The 19,421-nt window shown below is 56.1% G+C and overlaps 2 protein-coding genes across 11 annotated transcripts in view; both read right to left on the reverse strand.

Annotated features, from left to right (window-relative positions):
* Positions 1-4,431: 4,431 nt before the first annotated feature.
* NKX6-3 (NK6 homeobox 3) lies at positions 4,432-8,502 on the reverse strand. The gene is made up of 3 exons (XM_070407398.1): positions 8,056-8,502; positions 6,046-6,215; positions 4,432-4,704 (listed from the first exon to the last, which is right to left on the reverse strand). Exons 1-3 carry the CDS (start codon positions 8,435-8,437, stop codon positions 4,465-4,467), a joined length of 792 nt encoding a protein of 263 aa, XP_070263499.1. The 5' UTR covers positions 8,438-8,502; the 3' UTR covers positions 4,432-4,464.
* A 2,467-nt stretch (positions 8,503-10,969) lies between these two features.
* ANK1 (ankyrin 1) overlaps positions 10,970-19,421 on the reverse strand; it is a 203,714-nt gene continuing 195,262 nt past the window's right edge. For all 10 annotated transcript variants that reach the window (XM_070408458.1, XM_070408455.1, XM_070408454.1 and 7 more), the window contains one exon: positions 10,970-13,490. Coding sequence is in view for 2 of the 10 variants with exons in the window: in XM_070408455.1 (XP_070264556.1) it covers positions 13,464-13,490 (27 nt within the window). In the remaining 8 variants the exon portion in view is untranslated. The remainder of the gene's footprint in view (positions 13,491-19,421) is intronic.

A 19,421-nucleotide genomic window follows, 5' to 3' on the forward strand; every position in this document is an offset into this window, starting at 1 on the left:
GCTCCTCTGGCCATCTTATGCAGAAGGCAAGGGACACAGCTTCATATTTCTGAAGGCTCTGGGGCATCATTATGAACACGAACCACCTTGATGTCTTCAAAGGCCTCTGACCTAAGCCGGGGTTTCGGTCCTGTTACCAAATGCCCACAGATGGCTGAGCTTCTGAACTTCCTCTGGCCCTTGTTGCCTGCTGCTAGGAGTCGGTCTGGACTCCTGTGCCTTGGCTGTGGGCCTCTCTGAATCTAGTCTTGTATCCGAGGCAGCTGCAGCCTTGCCTGGGAAAGCAGTGTGTGTGTGTGTGCCCTGTCGCAGCTACTTTCTTGTCCTCCGAGACTTTCCCCCTCACCATCAGGTTCCAACTGTGTTATACATGGTCACACATGCTAGGAATCTGCTTACACCATCTACAGCCGTCCAGGAATATTTTACTGAGCACCTGATTTGGGCCAGGCTCTGTGCTTTGAGAAGAGGAGTGTTATCTGGACACATTCACCCAGTCACACACACTTACAAACTTCTCACCCTGCTGTGTGCATATAAACTGCTGGGCATCTTGCTAAAATGCAGCTTCTGATCCCGAGGGTCTCAGACGGAGCCTGAGTGTCTGCATTGCTAACAAGTTCCCAGGCGAGGCCACTGCTGCTGCTGCTGCTGCTGCTGCTGCTGCTGCTGCTCCAGGCTTTTGAGTACCACGGCGTTAGCAGGACGCACACACCCGCATGTCCAGAGGGGCCAGGAAGGTGACTTAATGTCGAAGCCCGAGCACATGGAATTGCCAGGGAAGTGGTGGGGATCGCTCACTGGGCCAGGACATGGCCATTCTGGCCCACTGTCATTTTCTACCTTCACCCCCGTCCTGCTGGGGACACGTCCCGAGCCTTCTAACATGGGAACCACAGGTGTGAGGGCTGTGGGGTGTGGCAGGGGCTGTGACTGCGGAGCCTCCTGGCTGCCTGTGAGAGCAGGACTCTGTGCTGTGGGAGCACAGGACTTAATCCCTTCCCCTTGCCTCAGCCCTGAAAAGTTTGTGATGTGGCAGCAGAGAAGTTGCAAGAAGCATGAATATCTTAAAAGTTTATTTTTTAACTCATCGTATGTAAGAAGTCCCTTTCATGACCAGACATAAACAATGGGTGGGGGTGGGTTTATGGCTTATGATTTCTCTATGATGGAAGAAGTGAGATAGTCTTTTTCCTTCCATTGAAAGTGGAAGAGAGAGAGAGAGAAAGAGAGAGAGAGGAACATCGATGTGAGAGAGACACATTAATTGGTTGCCGCCTGCATGACCAGGACGGAGATTAAACCTGCAACCCAGGTATGTGCCCTTACAGGGAATCAAACCTGAGATCCTTCCGTGTGAGAGCCAACACTTTAACCACTGAGCCACACCAGCCAGGGCAGAAATGAGATAGCCTTTGTCCTTTAGCAACATACACACATGCACACATATATGCACACATATATATACTCATGCACACGCACACACACACACACACACACACACAAATGTGAACATCTGCAGAGAGCAAGACATTCCAAATTACCCGCAGGAGTCTGGGCCCTTCACCTTGGGCTCTTGTCTTCCTTCAAACTCCGAATCTCGTCTCCTGATGAGGCCTGAGCAAGATATGAGCAGTGGTCCCTGTGCTCAGGACAGCAGTGAGGGAGGGGCGAAGCCGGGAAAGCTGGAGTCCTCGAGCCACAGGGCCCGGTGGCAGGTGTCCCAGAGCCTTGATTGGAGGAGGTTTTGTTTAGCTCAGCAAACGTTTCGCAGGAAAAAAACTTCCCCCAGGCTTGACTTAATACTGACTCCAGAGGACTTGAATCAGACATGCAAGAATTACAGTCATAACAGAGCAGTTAGGATTACAACATGCTTACAACAAACGCAAACAAGCACAGTTTTTTGGTCACTGGCTTTCTCTCCATACCTGCTTGATGACTTTGCATGCCTGGCTCCCCGAGATTTCGGAGGTGTTTGTCTTTCTGTGCCCTCAGGTCCTCCCCGGCTGCTGCCCCTTCTGCTGGGTGTGGCCACAGGGACCCTCTCAGGACACCCCTGTCGGCGGAGGGCTCCTCAATGCACCTTGTGACCAGGAGCACACAGATGGTGCTCGATTCTTAGAAGCTGCCTTCTTATATCCTTCCCCCTTTATGGGGTGAGACTCCACGTGGGGCCATCATTGCATATTGAGGGTGAGAGCTTAAAAGCAATCTCTATTTTCTTGTCACCCCACCCTGTCTTCTGGGTTCATCAGGCTGGTGCCTCAGTTTCCTGGCTGGGGTCTATCTCCCACCTTCCAACTGAGCTGACTCCACCAACCAGATTCACCTGCCCGCAGGCCCAAGGGACAGGCTGCAGGACTAGCTGGGACAGCTAAGAGGGCAGGCTGCTCACTGCTACTTGGGCCTTGGTGTTTGCAGAGATCATGAAGGTGGAAGGGCCCTGAACGCACCCCTCATTCCAGCCTTTCATTTTGCAGAAAAGGCTGCCCCTTGCGGCGGGGCACACAGGGGTGAGGGACTTGGAGTCCACTTGTCCCGATTCAGTGACTCAGTTCAGGTTCTCTCTGAGCCTCAGTTTTCTCATCTATGCAACAAGGAGAACTTCCTAGGTTTCTTGTGGGGTCAAGTGGGGTAATCTAGGCCTTCCTCGTGGGAGAAGTTAGCACGTGTTCAGTTAACATTAGTACTTGTATTTTCTCCCCCATTCTCTTTCTATGTGGCACCTAGTTCCCCAAACAGATAATTTCCCCCACTAGGCTATGAATTCCTGGAGGCCAGGGACCCCAATAAACTCAGGTTTCTCAGCACCTAAGACAGTGCCTGGCATATACCAATGAGATTTCAAGCTGACCAGTATCATGCAAAGCTTCGGGACTCCCAGAGCACTGATATCCCCCTGGGGGAGAGGCCTGCCCTCTGGGAGGGCCCCTGGGGGCTGGCCGGCCTGGGACTCCATAGCCAGTTTCACAGAAGAATAGGAGCCACGGGGAGGTTTGTGGGACTTTTATTTTTACTCTTTATTTATATATATATTTATTTATTTTAGAGAGAGGAAGGGAGGGAGAGAGAAAGAAAGAAAGAGAGAGAAGGAAGGAACATCGATATGAAACATTAATCAATCAGTTGCCTCCCGCACGTGCCCCCACCGGGGATTGAACCCACAACCTGGGTATGTGCCCTGACCAGGAATTGAACTTGCCACCTCTTGATGTACAGGATGGTGCTCCAACCAACTGAGCCACATCGACCAGAGCTTTACTCTTTATTTTTTAAAACCTAATGAAGTTGGGCAAATGCTTGGTCGCTGTTGGGCTGCATTCATCTGGTCAGCCCCACTTGCCTCCCTCCGCCCTTCCACCTGCCGGTAGCAAAACACCACCCGGGGATGAAAACCACCACCCTGCCGGCCAGAATCCTCCTCGCTGCCCCAGCATCAGCTCCAGTGCCAGGCTCAGGGGGTCCAAGGAAAGGACAGGCCGTGGGTCCCCTGCAAGTCCGGGTGCACCTTCTCTGCGGAGGCCTCCCCTTCCCGCTGGGCACCCAGTGGGAGGAGCAGGGAATGCTGAGGTTTCTGCCAGCCCTGCTGTCCCTCCCCTCTTTCTGGGTGGTCCTTGCATCAGCACCCAGCAAGCCCAGGTGGGTGGCTCTGGGGTGCGGCAGCAGCTGCCAGGGCTCTCTCATCTTTCCTCTGCCCCTGCCTACCACCTCCGTCGTTCCCAGCTGTGGGCCTTCTTGTCTCTTCCAGTCTGGGGGCATCTCCATCGAGGGCAAAGAGGAGAAAGGAGGCCAGGACCGTTCCCTCCCGGCTGTGACCCTTGATTTGGGGTTTCTTCTTCCCTGGGACCCACCTCCCCGCCCCGAGGTGGCTTTCCTCCAGCCTGGGTTATGTGTTTGGCTCTGGCCCCTCCAGTGCCAAGGTCTGAGGAGGGTGCTGTCCTGGACATGCCATCGTTTCTTCCCGGTCAGCCAGCAGCTGCCCAGGGCCCAGACCCTGGTTTCTCAACTCCCCGGGCAGAAGGGAGCCGCTTGCGCGGGGCCAGTTGCCTTCCCAGTGGTATGTCTGGGACCCCACAGCCAGGGTCCCCGTTGCAGAGTCTGGTCATTTTATCTACCTGTGCACTTAGGAATCTGCAGAGCTGGCGGGGCAAGGCCTGGGCCCCCAGAGGGGCAAGAGGCAGAGAGGGTGCCGGTCTCGGGACCAGTTTGTGGCTCCCTCTTAGGTCCCTCCTCTCTCAGCCAGGCTGGTCTTCTCCACCCCACTCTGACCCTCCTCCTCCTCCTCCTCCTCCTCCTCCTCCTCCTCCTCCTCCTCCCTCTCCCCCTCCCCCTCCCTCTTCCTCCGCAGCCCCCAGGTTAGTGCGGCGCCCGCCGTCCCGGGCAGCGGGGAGGGGAGGGGGCTGCAGGCGGCCCGCTGAGAGCGGGGCGGCGGGGCGGCGGGGCGCGGGGCGCGGGGCGGGCTCAGACGCTGTGCGCGCCCAGGCTCAGCACCGAGAAGGCGGCGCGGTGCTTGCGGAGCAGCAGGCGGATCTTCTCGTCGTCCGAGTCGGGGTCCAGCGGCTTGTTGTACTCGTCGTCCTCGTTCTCCGAGGCCGCGCGGTCCCCGCCCGTGCCCGCGCCGCCTGGGGCCCGGGGAGTGGAGGATGAGGGCTCCAGGGCGCTCTTCTTCCGCCACTTGGTCCTGCGGTTCTGGAACCACACCTGGGGCGAGAGAGACCGCGGATCGCACGCGGCGCGCGCGCGGCCCTGGGCGGAGGGGGCTCCGCTCGGTGGCAAGTGCACGCGGTCCTTATTATCACAGTAAGTCACTGGCTTAATGATAGAGCAGGCTGTCGTAGTCACGCGATTTTTTTAGGGGGCAGTTCACAATAAACACTGCGAGTGCAGCAGCCCTGTAGGCTGAGCTGTAACCCTCCCGGTGGTGCTTGGGTGGAAGCTGCTGGGACAGCGGGGTGGGGAGGGTGCAGCCAGGTGAGGGCACATCAGTAGGTGCTTGGGAGTCACCCCTTCTTTTAGCTCCACAGTCCCTCACTGAACTTCATTTAAAAATTTCCCCTGAATTATAAACATAATATAGTCTCCATTCTTGAGATAGTTGAAGAGTACAGAAAAGCACCTAAAGCAGAGAGCCGCATCATTTCGTTCAACTTAGATTCGCAGCTCTCTCTCCAGCAGAGTGAATGCTGGCCAGGAGGCTGCCAGGTCGGTGCCTGGAGATCCAGGGTCCTGAGCAGAGCCCAGAACCATCCTGAGTCCCCACCTTCCCCCGCACTTCCTTTACCCTTAAGCCTGTCGCCATGTCACAGAGCCGGGCAGTCCCAGCACAGCTCACAGCGTCTTTGGTGCCCCCCGCTCTCACAGTCCCTTGGGAGAGATCAAAGCTGCCCCGAGGAGCCTCAGAAGGCAAAAGGCCTTACAGATCTCAGGCTCCCTGGGGTGTATGGGCATGAGCGTGACCCCTGCATGCCATGTGTCTTCCAGGCTCCCTGCATCTGTTATCCCATCCGAACTTTCCCAAACTTTAAAGTTTGGTAAACCAAGGCCAGCTTCCTCTGCCAGCTAATAGAACAAGCCTGACTCCAGTCCCAACGTGGCCCAGAGGCTGACTCCTGATCTGGGTCAGAGGCTGCTACCAGCTCCCGAAATTTCCAGCCCAGACCGTGCAGAGGAGAGGAAAGCCTGAGGCTGGAGTCCCACGGATCTAGGTTTGACTCCCATCTCTGCACTTAACCCCCGGGTGACCTTGAGTGAGGCTCAGCTCAGACTGTTTTTAATCTGTAACATGGGTAGTAATACCCATCGCAAGGTTGCTGTGAGGGTCAAAGGAGCTGCTACAAATAAAGCTTTCAAAACTGGGCTCAGTCTCGACAGCCGTTTTGTGGTTAAGGTAATTATCGCCATCTCTAGGGTTGGGTGGGCAGGCAGTGCCCAAACAGCAGGAGGCCCCTCGCTGAGAGCTGGGAGTTGCTGGGAGAGCAAGGAAGCATCCTGTCCTTCACGCCCCTCTCTGCCAGGCAGTCACCTTCTCCCACACACACTCACCTTGACCTGCGACTCGGTCATCCCCAGGGAGTACGCCAGCCGGGCCCTCTCAGGGCCAGCCAAGTACTTGGTCTGCTCAAAGGTCTTCTCCAGGGCAAAGATCTGGTGCCCCGTGAAGGTGGGCCGAGTGTGCTTTTTCTTGTGGATGCTGTCACCCAGGGAGTCGGGGGCTGGCAGGAGGAAGGACAAGTGCGGTTAGAGGCTGAGTGGGGTGTCTGCCCTGTTTTCCCCCTCCCCTACCTACAGAGAAACCGCTGAAGTTGGGGGTGGGTGGGTGGGTTATGACACCTCTCCCATGAGCAGCATTCCTGACATTCTGATAATAGTGACGTTGACCTCGGCCATGTCCAGACGGGCAGACACCTGTTGGAAAGGCACCTGCCCCAGGTTACAGCTACTTAGTGACAGAGGGCTGAGGACCTGCCATGGACCATACCTGTGTTTAATGTTCTTACTCGGCGATGCTGCCTTCCCCCCGGGGGCAAGAGGACTTTCCCCTCCATCTCAGGGACACCAAGAAAGGGATTAGGCACCTTCCACCAGCAATCAGGGCCGAGGGGCCTGAGAATTCCTCCCCTCCTGACTTCCTTGTTCTTGGGATCCTATTTTCCAGGTCTCCAGAGCCTTAAGCCCCAAGTTACTGCTCTCCCCTGTCCCCAGGCCTGGGAGTCACCCACACTGGAGAGTGTGGACACAGAGGCTCAAGACCTGGCCCTCCGCCCCGCCAAGGCGGCCTGCTAGGAAGGAGCTGGGCTGGAGGGCTGCAGGCCCCAGAATAAGCAGAGAGCCCACCTGTCGGGCCTTGTTCAGTGCAGCCTGGTGGCCCATGTCCCGCCTCCTCCTGCTACCGGTGGGGAAACTGAGGCACGGAAAGGGGAAGAGACCTCTTTAGAGAGTTCCTTTTCAGTCCTCTCTCCCTTTGTTAACTCAACCACTGACTTTCTTTGAGGTTTCCTGTGTGTGGGTGTGCTGGCACCAGGACTGAAGAACAGGAGGGTAGGGAATGTGTGTGTTTGGCGTGGGGAGGAAGATGGAGGTGAGAGGTAAGACTGCCTGAAGCCTAAAGCGCCGCCCAAACTAGGTTATAAAATATGTTTCAAGAGACGGGGTCTTCACCCCCAGGAACTCGCTGTTCCAGCGAGAGCTGGTGGTCTGCCAGGCAGTGTGGCCGCCTGGGGCAGTGCAGCGGAGGGAAGGAGCCGTGTTCCCGGTTTCCTCGGCTGGGACCTATTGCAGTGGGCGGCCCTGCGTTCAGACAGGAGTGCAGGCAGGGCCTCGTGGCAGGGGATGGCTCCGGCAGCCACTGTGCCCTCCCTGCCTCCCAGGTGAGCCTCACCTGTCTGTGCATGTCCTGCCCCCTCCTCCAGCCGGTTCTTTGAAAATAGGTTTGGGGATGGGTAGGGGGAGGACAGCCCCACCACAGCTACACGGAGTCCGACCTGGCTCAGCAGCTGCCCCTGGGGGCTGGGCGGTTGTCGCTGGGCTATGGACATGCACCTTGAGGAGGACGGTAGGAAACGCCCCTAGATCGCAGGTGGGACTGCAACGGGGTCACTGCACCCTGTGCCCCTGGATGGTGCCAGGCATGAGTGGGCTGTCTGGGAAGACGATGCGGAGGCAGCTGCTCCTCACTGGGGACAGCATTGTTTGCTGCGGATGAAGAAGTGGGGACACGGTTTCTGGGTGGGAGAAGTAAGGTGAGCTGCCAGCTGGACCCTGCGCCCTGTGGGTGTGGGCCATGAGGTCTTCCCCAGACCCAGAGACCCCGGGTTCCCTAGGAGGGCAGCTGAGGTGGCAGCTGGTAAGGGTGGGGAGCGGGGGGAAGACGCCCTGTCCAAGCAAGATGGAGGGGAGAATCGTGGGATGTGGAGGGGAGAATTGTGCCCTGCACCCAGCTGGGAGATGTGTCTGATGGCCACTGAGGAGAAGTGGGTGGTGGGGTGGGCCCACTGTGAGTGTCCCCTTACTACACCTCCTCTCCCCTCACCCCTGCCCCCCCATCGTACTCACTGTTGCTGCACTGCCGCCCGCCTCGCCAGTCCTGGCCCGTGTCCGCCCAGCAGTTCCGGGTCCGGGTGGGGTACTCGTTCCCAGCCTTGGAAAAATTCCCCACCTGGGGGCCATAGTAGACGCCCTGGGAGCCCAGTCCACCGAAGCCCGCCACGTGGGGGTAGCCGGAGAGCAGGCTGCTGTTCGGCGTGGCCACGGGCCTGCTCAGGATGTCTGTGATGCCGTGCGGGGTCCCGGCGGCCAGCTGCGGGCCCAGCCCCGGGGGGCTGAGCTTGTAGAAGGAGTTCTGCACCGAGTACTGGCACACGGGGGCCTTCATCTCCGAGAACTGAGCCAGCGGCGTGTTGTTCAGCAGGAACGTCCCTTGCAGGTTGGACTCCATGTTCCCTGGGTCAGGGTGAGGGGGGGCAGAAAGCCCAAATCCAGGCTCCTAAACCCTGAGACCCCGAGATCGGACCCAGAATCCCATGGTAGGTTTGGAGGCTCAAAAGCGGCCCCGGATCCCACTGCCTTCCCACCTAAGGCATCAGCCCGGCGGCTGCCCAGGGACTGTCGCCCACGTCACCTGCTCGGAAGTCAGGTGCTCCGGGCCAGGTGAGAGCCTTGCCCGCACCCCTTCCCTCTCTCCCTGCCAGGCCCGGAGAAAGGCGGTGCCCGCGCCTCAGCTCAGACCCCTCCTCTGCCTCGGAGTCCGGGGACCCTCCATGAGAAGTTTTAAGTTCAGAGAAGCCACATTTCCCTGATAAAGATATGGCCCATTAGAATACAGACCGGAGACTGGCTGAGCCGCGCCAGCTGCGTCGCCATTGGTTGAAATCCACATGGGCCTCACATTGGCTTTTCCTAGACAAATTGCACTTTGAAAGATTGACTGTAAAATCAGCCAGTGTGTGTGTGTGTGTGTGTGAGAGAGAGAGAGAGAGAGAGAGAGAGAGAGAGAATGAATCTGAAAGCTCTGTTCATTCTCAGAGGGTCCACCTGCTCCTGGCCCCCAAGTCCATCCAGCATCTAGGAAAAGGTGGGTGGGTGGGGGCTGGAGGCTCCGGAGGCAGCTGCTGGCTGTCAGTCTCAGTTCTTGCAGCTGCTCTCCTGAAGGCAGGAGGCCCCGTTCAGGGGTCGCTGTCCGGAGGTGCTGGGTCAGGCCCCTGGGGGCAGATGCCCGAGCCTCCGTGGAAGTGTGCAGTCTGAGCGTGGATGCCTGTTTCCCTCCTCCCTGCTGGGATGGGTAAGTGGGGAGGCTGGGCTTTCGGGAGGGGAATGCAGATCCCTGTGGCTGGCCTGAGAGCCTGGGGGTGGGAGTCTGCCAGGCAGAGGGGGCAGCTCTGGGCATGCTGGGTGTGTGCTCTTCCTGCCTCTGCCTCCGGGTAGCCTTCCATGATCACCTCTGTCGTCCCTTCCTCCTCCACCGAGGAATCATTCGTGCCTCTGCTGAGGCAATTGCCATATTCTGTCTGGCTTGGCACCTGGGTTGGGAATCTTTGTTGGCTGAGAAGCTGTTGCTTCAGCAGTGGTTCCCTGTGCCGGGCACTTGGCTGGCACTCAGTGTGTTTTTGATGGATAAAACCAGATTGAATCACAGAGCACCTACATACCTACCCACCCGCCCCCCCAATGAATTTTTACAACATACAAGGCTTTTCTGGGCTCTCATTTCACAAACAGGGAAATAGCAGTGAATGACTTGGTTAAGGGGCAGCATCCTTTCTTGCAGTGTCTGGTTTTGTTAATGGAAATCAGCATGTTACCCGTCTGAACAGACCAAATGCCAGGAAAAATAGTGACTCCTGGGCGGGTGGACTTCTGTCCCTCCTCTGCCGGGCACCCCAAGCCTTTCCTGACCGCGCTGAGCTCCTTGGCTCTCACTCCCCACGGGCATGCTCTGGCAGGTGGGAGACCAGAGGCGCGCTTTTGCCAGCTTGGTTTCCAGCGGGAGGCCGAGGACCCAGGAGTCAGGGGGCTCCCTCTCGCTCAGAGCCCGACTCCCCACGCCGCTCATGGTGGAGCTGGTCTCTGAGCCATGCTCTCTCTAGTATAACTCAATGCAAGACAGGCCTCACAAAGGCCGGTTTTAATCCATCTGAGTGGCCTATGCTACCAAGCTGCTATTTTAGGAAATGTAGTTCCAAATCCCAGTGTTGCCCCCGACCCCCACCCAGGCAATGGAACCTGTGCTTTTGAAAACCCCCTCTGGGCCATGTGGTTGCACAGCCCTGGCTAGGCCCGTGGTCTGGGTGGCTTTTCTGATGCTGAGAGAGAAGCTTCAGAGTGAGGGCTGGGGGGTATTCTTAGGAACCTGCCCCTGTGACTTTGTCACCAGCAACGATGGGAACTTCTGAGAAAGAAGAGCAGCAGTGAGTGATTTGGTTCTTATTTAATGTCAACTTGGCAAAGGCATTCATGTTCCGGGATCCCAGGATGACACACAAGCGCTTAATCTGTTCTCCCATTTGACGGATGAGGAAACTGAGGCCAGCGGTGATGGCCAGCCTTGCATGCAGTGTTAGGAACTAATTGTTGGGAACAGGGTGCTTTTCCCAAAAGTTCTTCAGCTTTGAATGGCATTAGTGCAGGGGCCAGATGCCTTCACAGGGGTCGCTAGGGGCTCCCCCTGAGTGTATGCCAGCCACGGGCTCAGCCATGTACCCTGGTGGTTTGTGATGTCCCCCTCCACCTTGGACTAGCCCCCATCTTGTAGTCATTAGGTGGGTCAGAAATCTGTTCCACCATCTCAGGGGTTGGGGAGCTGCTCCCAGAGTGGGTGGCCCTGGTTAAGGGGGACTGTCCAGGTTTCTGGAAGCTGGGCACCTCGTTGGGGTGCAGGCCACCCTGCTGACTGATTCACCCTCAGGCTTCACTCCTGCCTCAGCCCCTCAAACCCCCCAAGGATGAACCGAGAAGGACAGATGGAGCCGTGTGCCATGAGTCAATTTCTTTATTAAGTTTGACATTTGTTCAGCTGGTGTAGGGAGAATGGTCTATACATCATAGTGGGCAAGGGGAATTCTCTCCCGATTACAGAGCATGTGGGAGAGAGTCGAGAAAAGATTTATTTTCATAACAATTAGAAAAATCAAGGTGATTCCAAAACTTCTAAAAAGCGTCTAGTGTGCAGACTGCAGCATTCTCTAGGCATCGTGTGGAGACCCCAAACTCCTCCCCTAACAGCTCCTATTAGCAACCAGAGCGGGCAGCCATGCCGCCAGGGCCGGCCGCGGGGCCAAGCAGCCAAGCCGTACAGAGCAGAAGGTGCCAAAGCATAGGCTGGGCCTGGCGCAGGCTCTGCGAGGGCTACGGGGCGGCGGCAGCGGCGGCCGGGGCAGGACGGGACAGGATGGGGCGGAGGGCCGGGCGCCTGTCTTCCTCCGGCCAAGTGGCCCGCCCTGGGGACCGGCGGGCTCTGGCTGAGCCACCCCGCCCCGCCCGCCCGCAGCCCTGCGCTCCTGCCCCGCAGGGAGGGCGGGCGCTGCACTTGCTGGGGCACAGCCCGGGGGCCTCAGGCCGCCAGCTCAGCCGTCCTCCCCCGGGCTGACCCCTCTGAAAGCAAAAACCGCCGGGACCAACAGAAGCGCCTGGGCCGGGCGGAGGGGCTCCGTGGCGCTCGGGTCCCCCACTCAGCCCGGCCGCCCAGCTGCCCTGCTGCGCCAGGACCTGCGAGGCTGGCGACGGGCAGCAGGGCAGTGGGGGGCGCTGACGCTGAGGGGGCGTCTGTGCTACTTGGAAAGTGTGACTGTGATCTGAGGGCGCGTCAGAAGAGTGGCAGGGAGGAGGGTGGCTGGCCCCCACGAACAGTGGCTCTGGGACAGCCAGTAGAGCCTGCCGATCTCTCTCTGGCCCTGGAGGGCGCCCGCCGCGCAGGACGGGGCCGGTTTGTGCTGATTTGGGCCTCCCTCTGCCGGAGGCTCTGATGTAACTTTAAGGCTCTTCCCGGTGGCACCGAGGCTAGGAACAGCCAGCTGTCTGTTTCCTTCCTGCCCCGACCGGAGGCCTGGCCTAGGGGGGTCTCCTTCCTAGCCCCAGGCCTCCTGGTGGTCAGCTCTCTCCTCCTCCGGCTGGCCCTCCCCTGGGCTTGTGGTCAGGAGTGGGCCCCTCACCCTCCTCTCCAGGTGGGCGGAGGGGCTTGGTCAGAGTGGGGAGACTGAGGCTGTCAGCCTAGGCGCCCCATCCCACCGGCTGCCTGGACTTAGAGCACCGAGTTCGCTCTGGGAGACCTTGGGGGCGGCTGACTTCTGAGAACCCACAGATGCATTCCCCAGCCCTACTCCCTCTTTCACGGAGACAGGCTGTGGCTCCTCGCAGCCCCGAGAAGCCCAGAGCTGAGCTGTTGGTGCTGTGCACATACTGCTAAAGTGTTTCTATTGGTTTGCATAGTATTTATTATTTTTCATATACACAAGGCTGATTACTGTACAGTTTACACTTTGAACACAGACTATGATATAGGTGCTTGAAGATATAGAAAACCTCTTCTCTAGTGAACATGCTGGTGCAATCTCGGGACAGCCACCAACTGAGAGCCAAGACCCTTTGAGACCGGGCACTGGCTCCCTGTGGGCCCTACAGCTACGCCTGGGGTCCTCACCTCAGCTTCTTAAGTCCCTAACACAAGGAACCCCGAATGCACTCCAAAGGTAATGATTTTCCATGGGAAGATGATTAATACTGAAACTGGCAGAGAGAGAGAGAGAGAGAGAGAGAGAGAGAGAGAGAGAGAGAGGCAACATAAAAAAAATTCCAGTTTATCCACAGGAGATTCTATACAGCTTCAGACGTCACAGTAAAATCTGTGTGTATACTGAGTAGAGGGGAGCGGTGCCTCTGTGTGTGTCCTTAATGTCATGTAGAGAGTTCTGGGGCTGGGGGGGGGGGGGCGGGGGGCGGTCCACTGGGGAGAGGGAGGGGCTGTCACAAATGGAATGGGGGTGTGTGTGGGTAGGGAAGACTGGCAGATGAGGACATAGGATTAAGGTGCTGAACTGATTTCAAGCCTAGTTCTTTTTTTTTTTCTTTCCAGGAAGCCCATATAGATTTCTTAGAGATATTGAAAAAATAAGTACCCTGTAACAAGTCAAAATGAAAATGTTTTAAAAAAATATATCATCCCCAGCCACAAAGAGCCCTTGTTCACTTCTGCGTTCATGCGCTCTCTTGCGCTTGCTTTCTATCCCCCTCCCCCCACCCCCCCATTCTTGCTGCTTTTGTCCTGATTCCCAACAGAACAGAGCTCGGTTGTCGCTAGAGGCAGGATTGAGGACTGTAGGTCATGCGTCTACAGTCGGTCGTTCATGCGAATAGGAGACTAGAGGAAGTCCCTTACGGAGATCATGCCGTTAGCCTAGAGGAACATGTGCGCCGTTGTGCTGCCCTCCGGTCCAGCTCTCCTCCTGTGTGCATGGCAGAGTGTGTGGAGTTCAAGGGTTGGGTGTCGAGGTGTGATCCTAAGGGACACAAAGAGAGAAGGAGATACTTAGAATTTAAAGGTGCAACTCCCAGCAAAAACCCCAAATACTGAGTTTTGTGCTGGCTGCTCAGGCAGGGTCTGATTCAGGAAAAGCAGCCTCCCCAAGCAAGGTGATGAGCAGAAAGGTGTTGAGCTGGAAGCCCCTGACCTTCCTGGAATACCAGCCACCCTTCCCCACTCCCCACCCCAGAGGCTGCCTCTCAGAGGTGGCTAACCTGGCCGATGCTAGTTCCCTGCCATACAAAACCCTCCTGTGTGGGTGCTCAGAGCCTCAGAGAGGAGGCAGGAGGCTCTCATGCCTATGCAGTCACCTGGGGGAGAAATGAGTAGGTCTTGTACCTACGAAAGGGGCCATGATCATGAGCGAGGCTTGTGCCAAGAGAGGGGCTAGGCTAGGCAGTGGGACCCTCTACTTTTCCAGTTCAGTGTAGCCAACATGCATCGATATCTGCTATGTGTCATCCCCGGGATCCCGGAGATGGAGGAGACAAGATCATGGCTCGAAGGGACAGCAGTGCCTCTTTGGTTCTGGCCCACAGTTCTTACTGTCAAGGGCATCTAGCTCGTCTCCCCATGCCCCGTGGATGGACAGCCTCTGCTGTGGCCATGAGATCGTTGGAAGACCGGTGTAGTCTCCCTAAGATACTGTGCTTCAGGCTAGAAGACAGCGCTTCACCTGCAGCATCAGTTCCACATTCTGCAGCCTGGGGTTCATAGCAAGACCCCACTCCTGCCACCCCACAGTGCCTCATCCCCCAACCTGGGGTGAAACTCTGTTTCCAAGACCAGCCACGTGGGATTGTCTGCAGGGACCTTGGGATGGACGAGGAAAAGGAGGACACTTAGATAAAGAGGAGCTGCCAATCTCCTGGGTGGCGCAGGAAGTGACACAGGAACGCAGAACCCCATTCTGTCCCCACGCAGAGCTGTCTGGGGCCCTATGGGTGACAGGGTTGGGGAGGAAGCTGGAGGTGACCAAGGTGAACTCACTCTGAATGGTTCTCCAGGAATGGGAGGGTGGTGCTAGGTTCCTGGCCAGAGGCCTTCTACTACTGTGGCTTGAAGGAGCTGTCACCCTGGAGGACAAGACTCTTCCGTCATAGTACCCTGCCTTTGAGCCCCCAGTGCCTGCCAGCTGCCTGCCTTTGTCCGTGGCTCTCCCGGCAAGGGTACTATGCACTCTCTTCTCCCCTAAAGTTCTGCCCACCGCCCTCAAGACCTCTCTTCCACAAAACCTTCCTGATGACGCTGGCTCACTCTTGTTTCTCCCCTTACAACCCTGGAAACTTCCCTCCTGTCACTACCTTTATTTAGAGCGATCACACAGCGTAGTGGTTAAGAGCGTGAACCCTGGAGCCAGACTGCCTGAGGTTCCTGTCCTGTCTCAGCCCATTTCCTGCTGTGTGACCTTGGTCAGTTTCCTCTGCTGGAAAACAAGGGCAATAAGAAGATGCACCTCACCCAGGCTCGTTTGGCTCAGTGGGTAGAGTGTTGGCCTGTGGACTGAGGGGTCCAGGGTTTGATTCTGGTTAAGGGCATGTACCTCAGTTGCAGGCTCGATACCCTGCCCTGGGCCCTGGTTGGGGCACGTGAGATAGGCAATCAATTGATGTGTCTCTCTCACATCGATGTTTCTCTCTCTCTCTCTCTCCCCTTTCCCTTCCACTCTCTTAAAAAAAAATCAATGGGAAAATATCCTCAAGTGAGGATTAACAAAAAAAGAAGAGGAAGAAGAAGCACCTCATTAGATTATTATGATATTTAGAAGAACTAAAGGTATATAAAGTGCTTCGGACAGTAAACGGTATGTGAGTGTCATAACTACAAATGGACTCTCTGGAAATGCTGTCGTCATTCCCTTTTCCTGTCTGCATTCTTCCCCTAGCTGCAGTACAAACTCTCTGAGGGCAACAGCAGGCCTTACCCTTCCTGGTGGTCCCCCAGCTGCCTACCCCAGTGCTAAGCATGCCTCCAATAAGAGACCTTGTAAAATCTTGAGCCTGGGGAAGTCAGGCTACAATCTCTCACCCGCTTTCCTGCCCAGGCAGGGAGCAGAAGAGATCATTCTGTGGTGACTACTCGTTTCATCTGTGGGTAAACGGAGACTCCCCAGGAACGGACAGGCCCAGTGGGAGCGCCCAGGCAGCAGCAGGAGGGGGAGCAGAATGCAAGTCTCCTGGCCGCGTCCAGTATTCTTCCTCAGTCCCGCACCCCTTCTCCTGGGGGCCCCTTGAGAAAGGTCGTACCCTATACGGAGCTCCCCATGCTCAGTGGTTCTTTTCCTCAATGCATCTCTCTGAGCTGTCCCACCTGTTCCCACCCTCTACTCAGTGTCTGTGGCTCTCTCTCCCCTCTCCCCAGCCCAGACTTCAATACACCTGCAATATCTGGGAGTGAGGGCGGAGGACTGTAACTTAAAACAGCCAAATAAAACACGACCCCTTGCCCCCCCTACCCCCCAGCCCCTTCCCATTGAGATTATTACATTTTAAACCTAAAATATTCTACTGTCAGAGCTAACACGAGTCTTGCAACCCTACTGTTTGAATAGAAAGTGTCTCTTAAAAAGGAAACAAAACACCCAGCAGCCTTTCACGCTGCAGCTTTCAGCTTTCAGCGAGTCCCAGAAGGCGGAGCCAGATAGGTGCAGAGGACTGCCAGGAACCAGGCCCTGTCCCAGGTCTGCCCACAGCCCGCCAGCTGCCCAGCTCCATGCTGTCGTTCTAACAGCTCTGACACCCTTTTTCTTGGCCCTAAGTACTTGGGCACAAAGCAAAACTCACCAGCTGCTACGGTCTGTCCCAAACAATCAGGCCTTGACTGAACAGCAATTGTCTAACTTCTTAAAAACTACCCAAAAGCTCCCCTCCCTGACCCGCCAGGCCTTACATGCAAACTTCTTCCCAAGGTGGGAGTGGCTGTGGGGACATCAGAAGGGGCGGTTGTTGTCTGCTCGGGCCTCCCGGGGGATGGGTGTTCTGCCCTTTGGGGGTGTTCCACATCTCGGAACCAACTCTAACCATCATTCCTTCCAGCTCACCTTTTAAATCTAAAGTCTACAACTGTGCCACATCACCTCTAGGAGGTTTCTAAGGGAAAACCAAAACCAGCCATCCTAATTCACTCTTCCATATGCATGTCAAAATCACTTAAGCTGATGCAGAAGCTGAGTCCTAGAACTTTAATCCGGGGGGTCTGGGCAAGGACCAGGAGTCCACATTTTAACCCGACTCTCAGATGACTGAGTGGGAGGGATGCAGATAACACTTTGAGAAACAGCGGATTAGAACTTACACTTTACAAAGTCAGTTCACAAACATAAACTCCTCGGTCACCCTCCCTGTAAGGGGGATATCTGTGTCATTGTTATTTTCTGACCAAGGAACCCAAGGCTTTGAAAGATCAACAGATTGTCCAGGTCAGACTACAAATAATCTCTGTGACTGATTAAGCGCCAGAATACAGGCGTTCTCCTTTACCCTTCACAACCTGTAAATCAGAGGAGCCAGGCCTCAATCTAGACCCAAGCCCCAGCTTTCACCCTCTTTGAAATATATGCATCGATTCTCGTTACCTGCAGTAAAGTTCTACAAAATTGGCCACAAACACTGGATTAGCCGGTACTGAACCATTGCTCCTGAGGAAAATACAGCGCCAGGCTCCTGCCAGCCTCCGTTCGCAATATTTTTGTCAACCAATGAATACATAACTTTGTACGATGTGAGTTTCTGGTTAAAGACACCTTCTTTAATGTATATCATTGGCTCATTAACATTGAATGCATGGCCAAGAGTGCTCTAACTCACGCTTGAATGAAGCTCATGGAACACATGTATTTTCCATGTCACAGCCTCCTGCACTTATGAACGTCACAGTCTCCTGCACTTAGGAACACTAGACAACTCTGCAGCACTAGTCTTGGAGGCCATCTTATTTTATTTTTATAAATATATATATTTTTTTATTTCAGAGAGGAAGGGAGAGGAAGAGAGATATAGAAACACTAATGATGAGAGAGAATCATGGATTGGCTGCCTCCTGCATGCCCCCTACTGGGGATTGAGCCCATGACCCGGGCATGTGCCCTGACCAGGAATCGAACCGTGACCTTCTGGTTCATAGGTCAATGCTCAACCACCAAACTACACTGGCTAGGCTTGGAGGCCATTTTAAACAGCAAACTCAACAATAGATAGCCCCAAAATACAAAAAAAGAAAAGAAATCAGCCCATGGCATTACAAAAAAGACACTTGTTTATATATGGTATGAGAGCTGAAACCAGAGGGCAGAGCGCCACCTCGTTTGACTTCAGCTGGGAACAGAATCAAATTTTTCACCACTGTGCGTGGGCCCGTGAGTAACCGTGGACGTGCTGCGAGTGTTGGTTTGGGGGTGAACATAAATTTGAGTTAGTAGGTGGATCTGCAAGTGTGGAGTCCACAAATCATGAAGGCCAACTGCACATGCTTGCGAGTGGGTGGTAGCATTAAGGACCAGAGAGCTCGCAGCCCCTTCACCATCCTCTCTGCAGTCTGTCTTGCTGGGAGGGGAGCGCATTGTGGGCCCTTTGGGACCCAGGCAGGTGCCCGCCTCACTACTGGTTCCCTCCCCACTGTCCCACCACACACCCCTGGCCTTTTCTGGGCAGAGGCCCCAGCACTGTGCTGGAGCCAGGCTGCTCTGTCCCTGACATCCAACTCAGTGGTCTGGACCCACATCCCTGTGGGTGGTGCAGATAGAGCATCTACAGAAAAAAAAATTCCTAGGCACTGCCCTTCTCCCCAGGCTGGCTTTGGGGCTGCCTCTCTCCTGTTCAGGGGTGTCAGGAGGACCCAAGCCAGACAGGAGCTGAGTTTAAAGCCCCTGCTGCTGCCATGAGGAACAGAAGGCAGAGGAGTTTCTAATTATTTGCACCTTTGGGTTATTTCCAGGGCTGATCACAGCGAATCTCCTAAACCAGCAGCCTGGCAGGAGCCCCTGGCAGTGCCGGGGTTAACGCTGTGACCTCCTTAAGGGAAGCTGCTGAGGAGTCAGGTCTAATTTTATCCCATAGCTGGATCTGCCAGCCCCTTTTTGCCAAGTGCCGAGGTATCTCGGGAAGCCCAGAGTCAGCACTTCTGGCGGCTGGGAGCAGCGGCAGCCGTGCTTTTTGCCGAGAGCAGAAAGCCGGAGCTGGCTCGCCGCTCAGCCCAGAGCTGGGGTCTGGGGGTTTGGATGGCAGCAGGCGGGTTAGTGCTGCGCTGGGGCCATGGTGCTTCCTCGCTTCCTGCCGACTCCCGCCCCGACGCATCCTGTACTGAGCTGCCCCGAGCCAGGTGCAATGAAGAACCTCGGGGCAGCTCAGTACAGGATCCCTCAGGGAGGACGAGGTCAGAGGGGGCCGCTGAAGCCCCCGGCACCACAGGGCCCGCTGGAACATCTTCACGGCCCTGCTTCACGACACATCACCGCACACCAGGCTTCTCAGCCACACGGCCCCATGCTCACGCAGGCCATGCACCAGGGCCCCACGGCCCTCCTGGCCTGTCGGGACAATACCACCACCCCTGGGCCTGCGAACTTTGCCCTTTCCTAGAAAGCAGGGAAGGGACAGGTTCCAAGAACCACCAAGGAGAATGGAGGCCTTAGGTTGGAGGGGACGTCTGCAGGGCTCCAGGTTCAAGGGACAGTCCAGTTCTAAGTCTGTCACTGTGGGTTAGACTAGCACAGGCTAGACAGACTCAGCTACCCTCTCTGATGCCCTGTCCCCATCTCCCAGGTCCCCACTGCTTGGTTGCCAGGGTGATGTTACTACGGCGATTACCAAGCGCTGTCACTCATCCAAGCATTTTTCAACTCTGTACTTTTGCACTTCCTGAGAGGTAGGTCAGCAGCTAGTGTTGACTCTGTTTTCTGGATGAGGCAATC

Source organism: Myotis yumanensis, unplaced genomic scaffold (genome assembly GCF_028538775.1).
Source record: "Myotis yumanensis isolate MYYU_CA2020_CCGP unplaced genomic scaffold, mMyoYum1.0.hap1 SCAF_3, whole genome shotgun sequence".
Lineage (NCBI taxonomy): Eukaryota > Metazoa > Chordata > Mammalia > Chiroptera > Vespertilionidae > Myotis > Myotis yumanensis.

What these genes read in the sequence shown, in the direction of transcription:
- NKX6-3 (XM_070407398.1), bottom strand. Translation starts at nt 8,437, where the DNA reads ATGGAGTCCAACCTGCAAGGGACGTTCCTGCTGAACAACACGCCGCTG. An exon ending in CGGGCGGCAGTGCAGCAACA is followed by an intron (nt 6,216 to 8,055) that starts GTGAGTACGATG and finishes TCCTCCTGCCAG; the next exon opens with CCCCCGACTCCCTGGGTGAC. An exon ending in TGACCGAGTCGCAGGTCAAG is followed by an intron (nt 4,705 to 6,045) that starts GTGAGTGTGTGT and finishes CTCTCGCCCCAG; the next exon opens with GTGTGGTTCCAGAACCGCAG.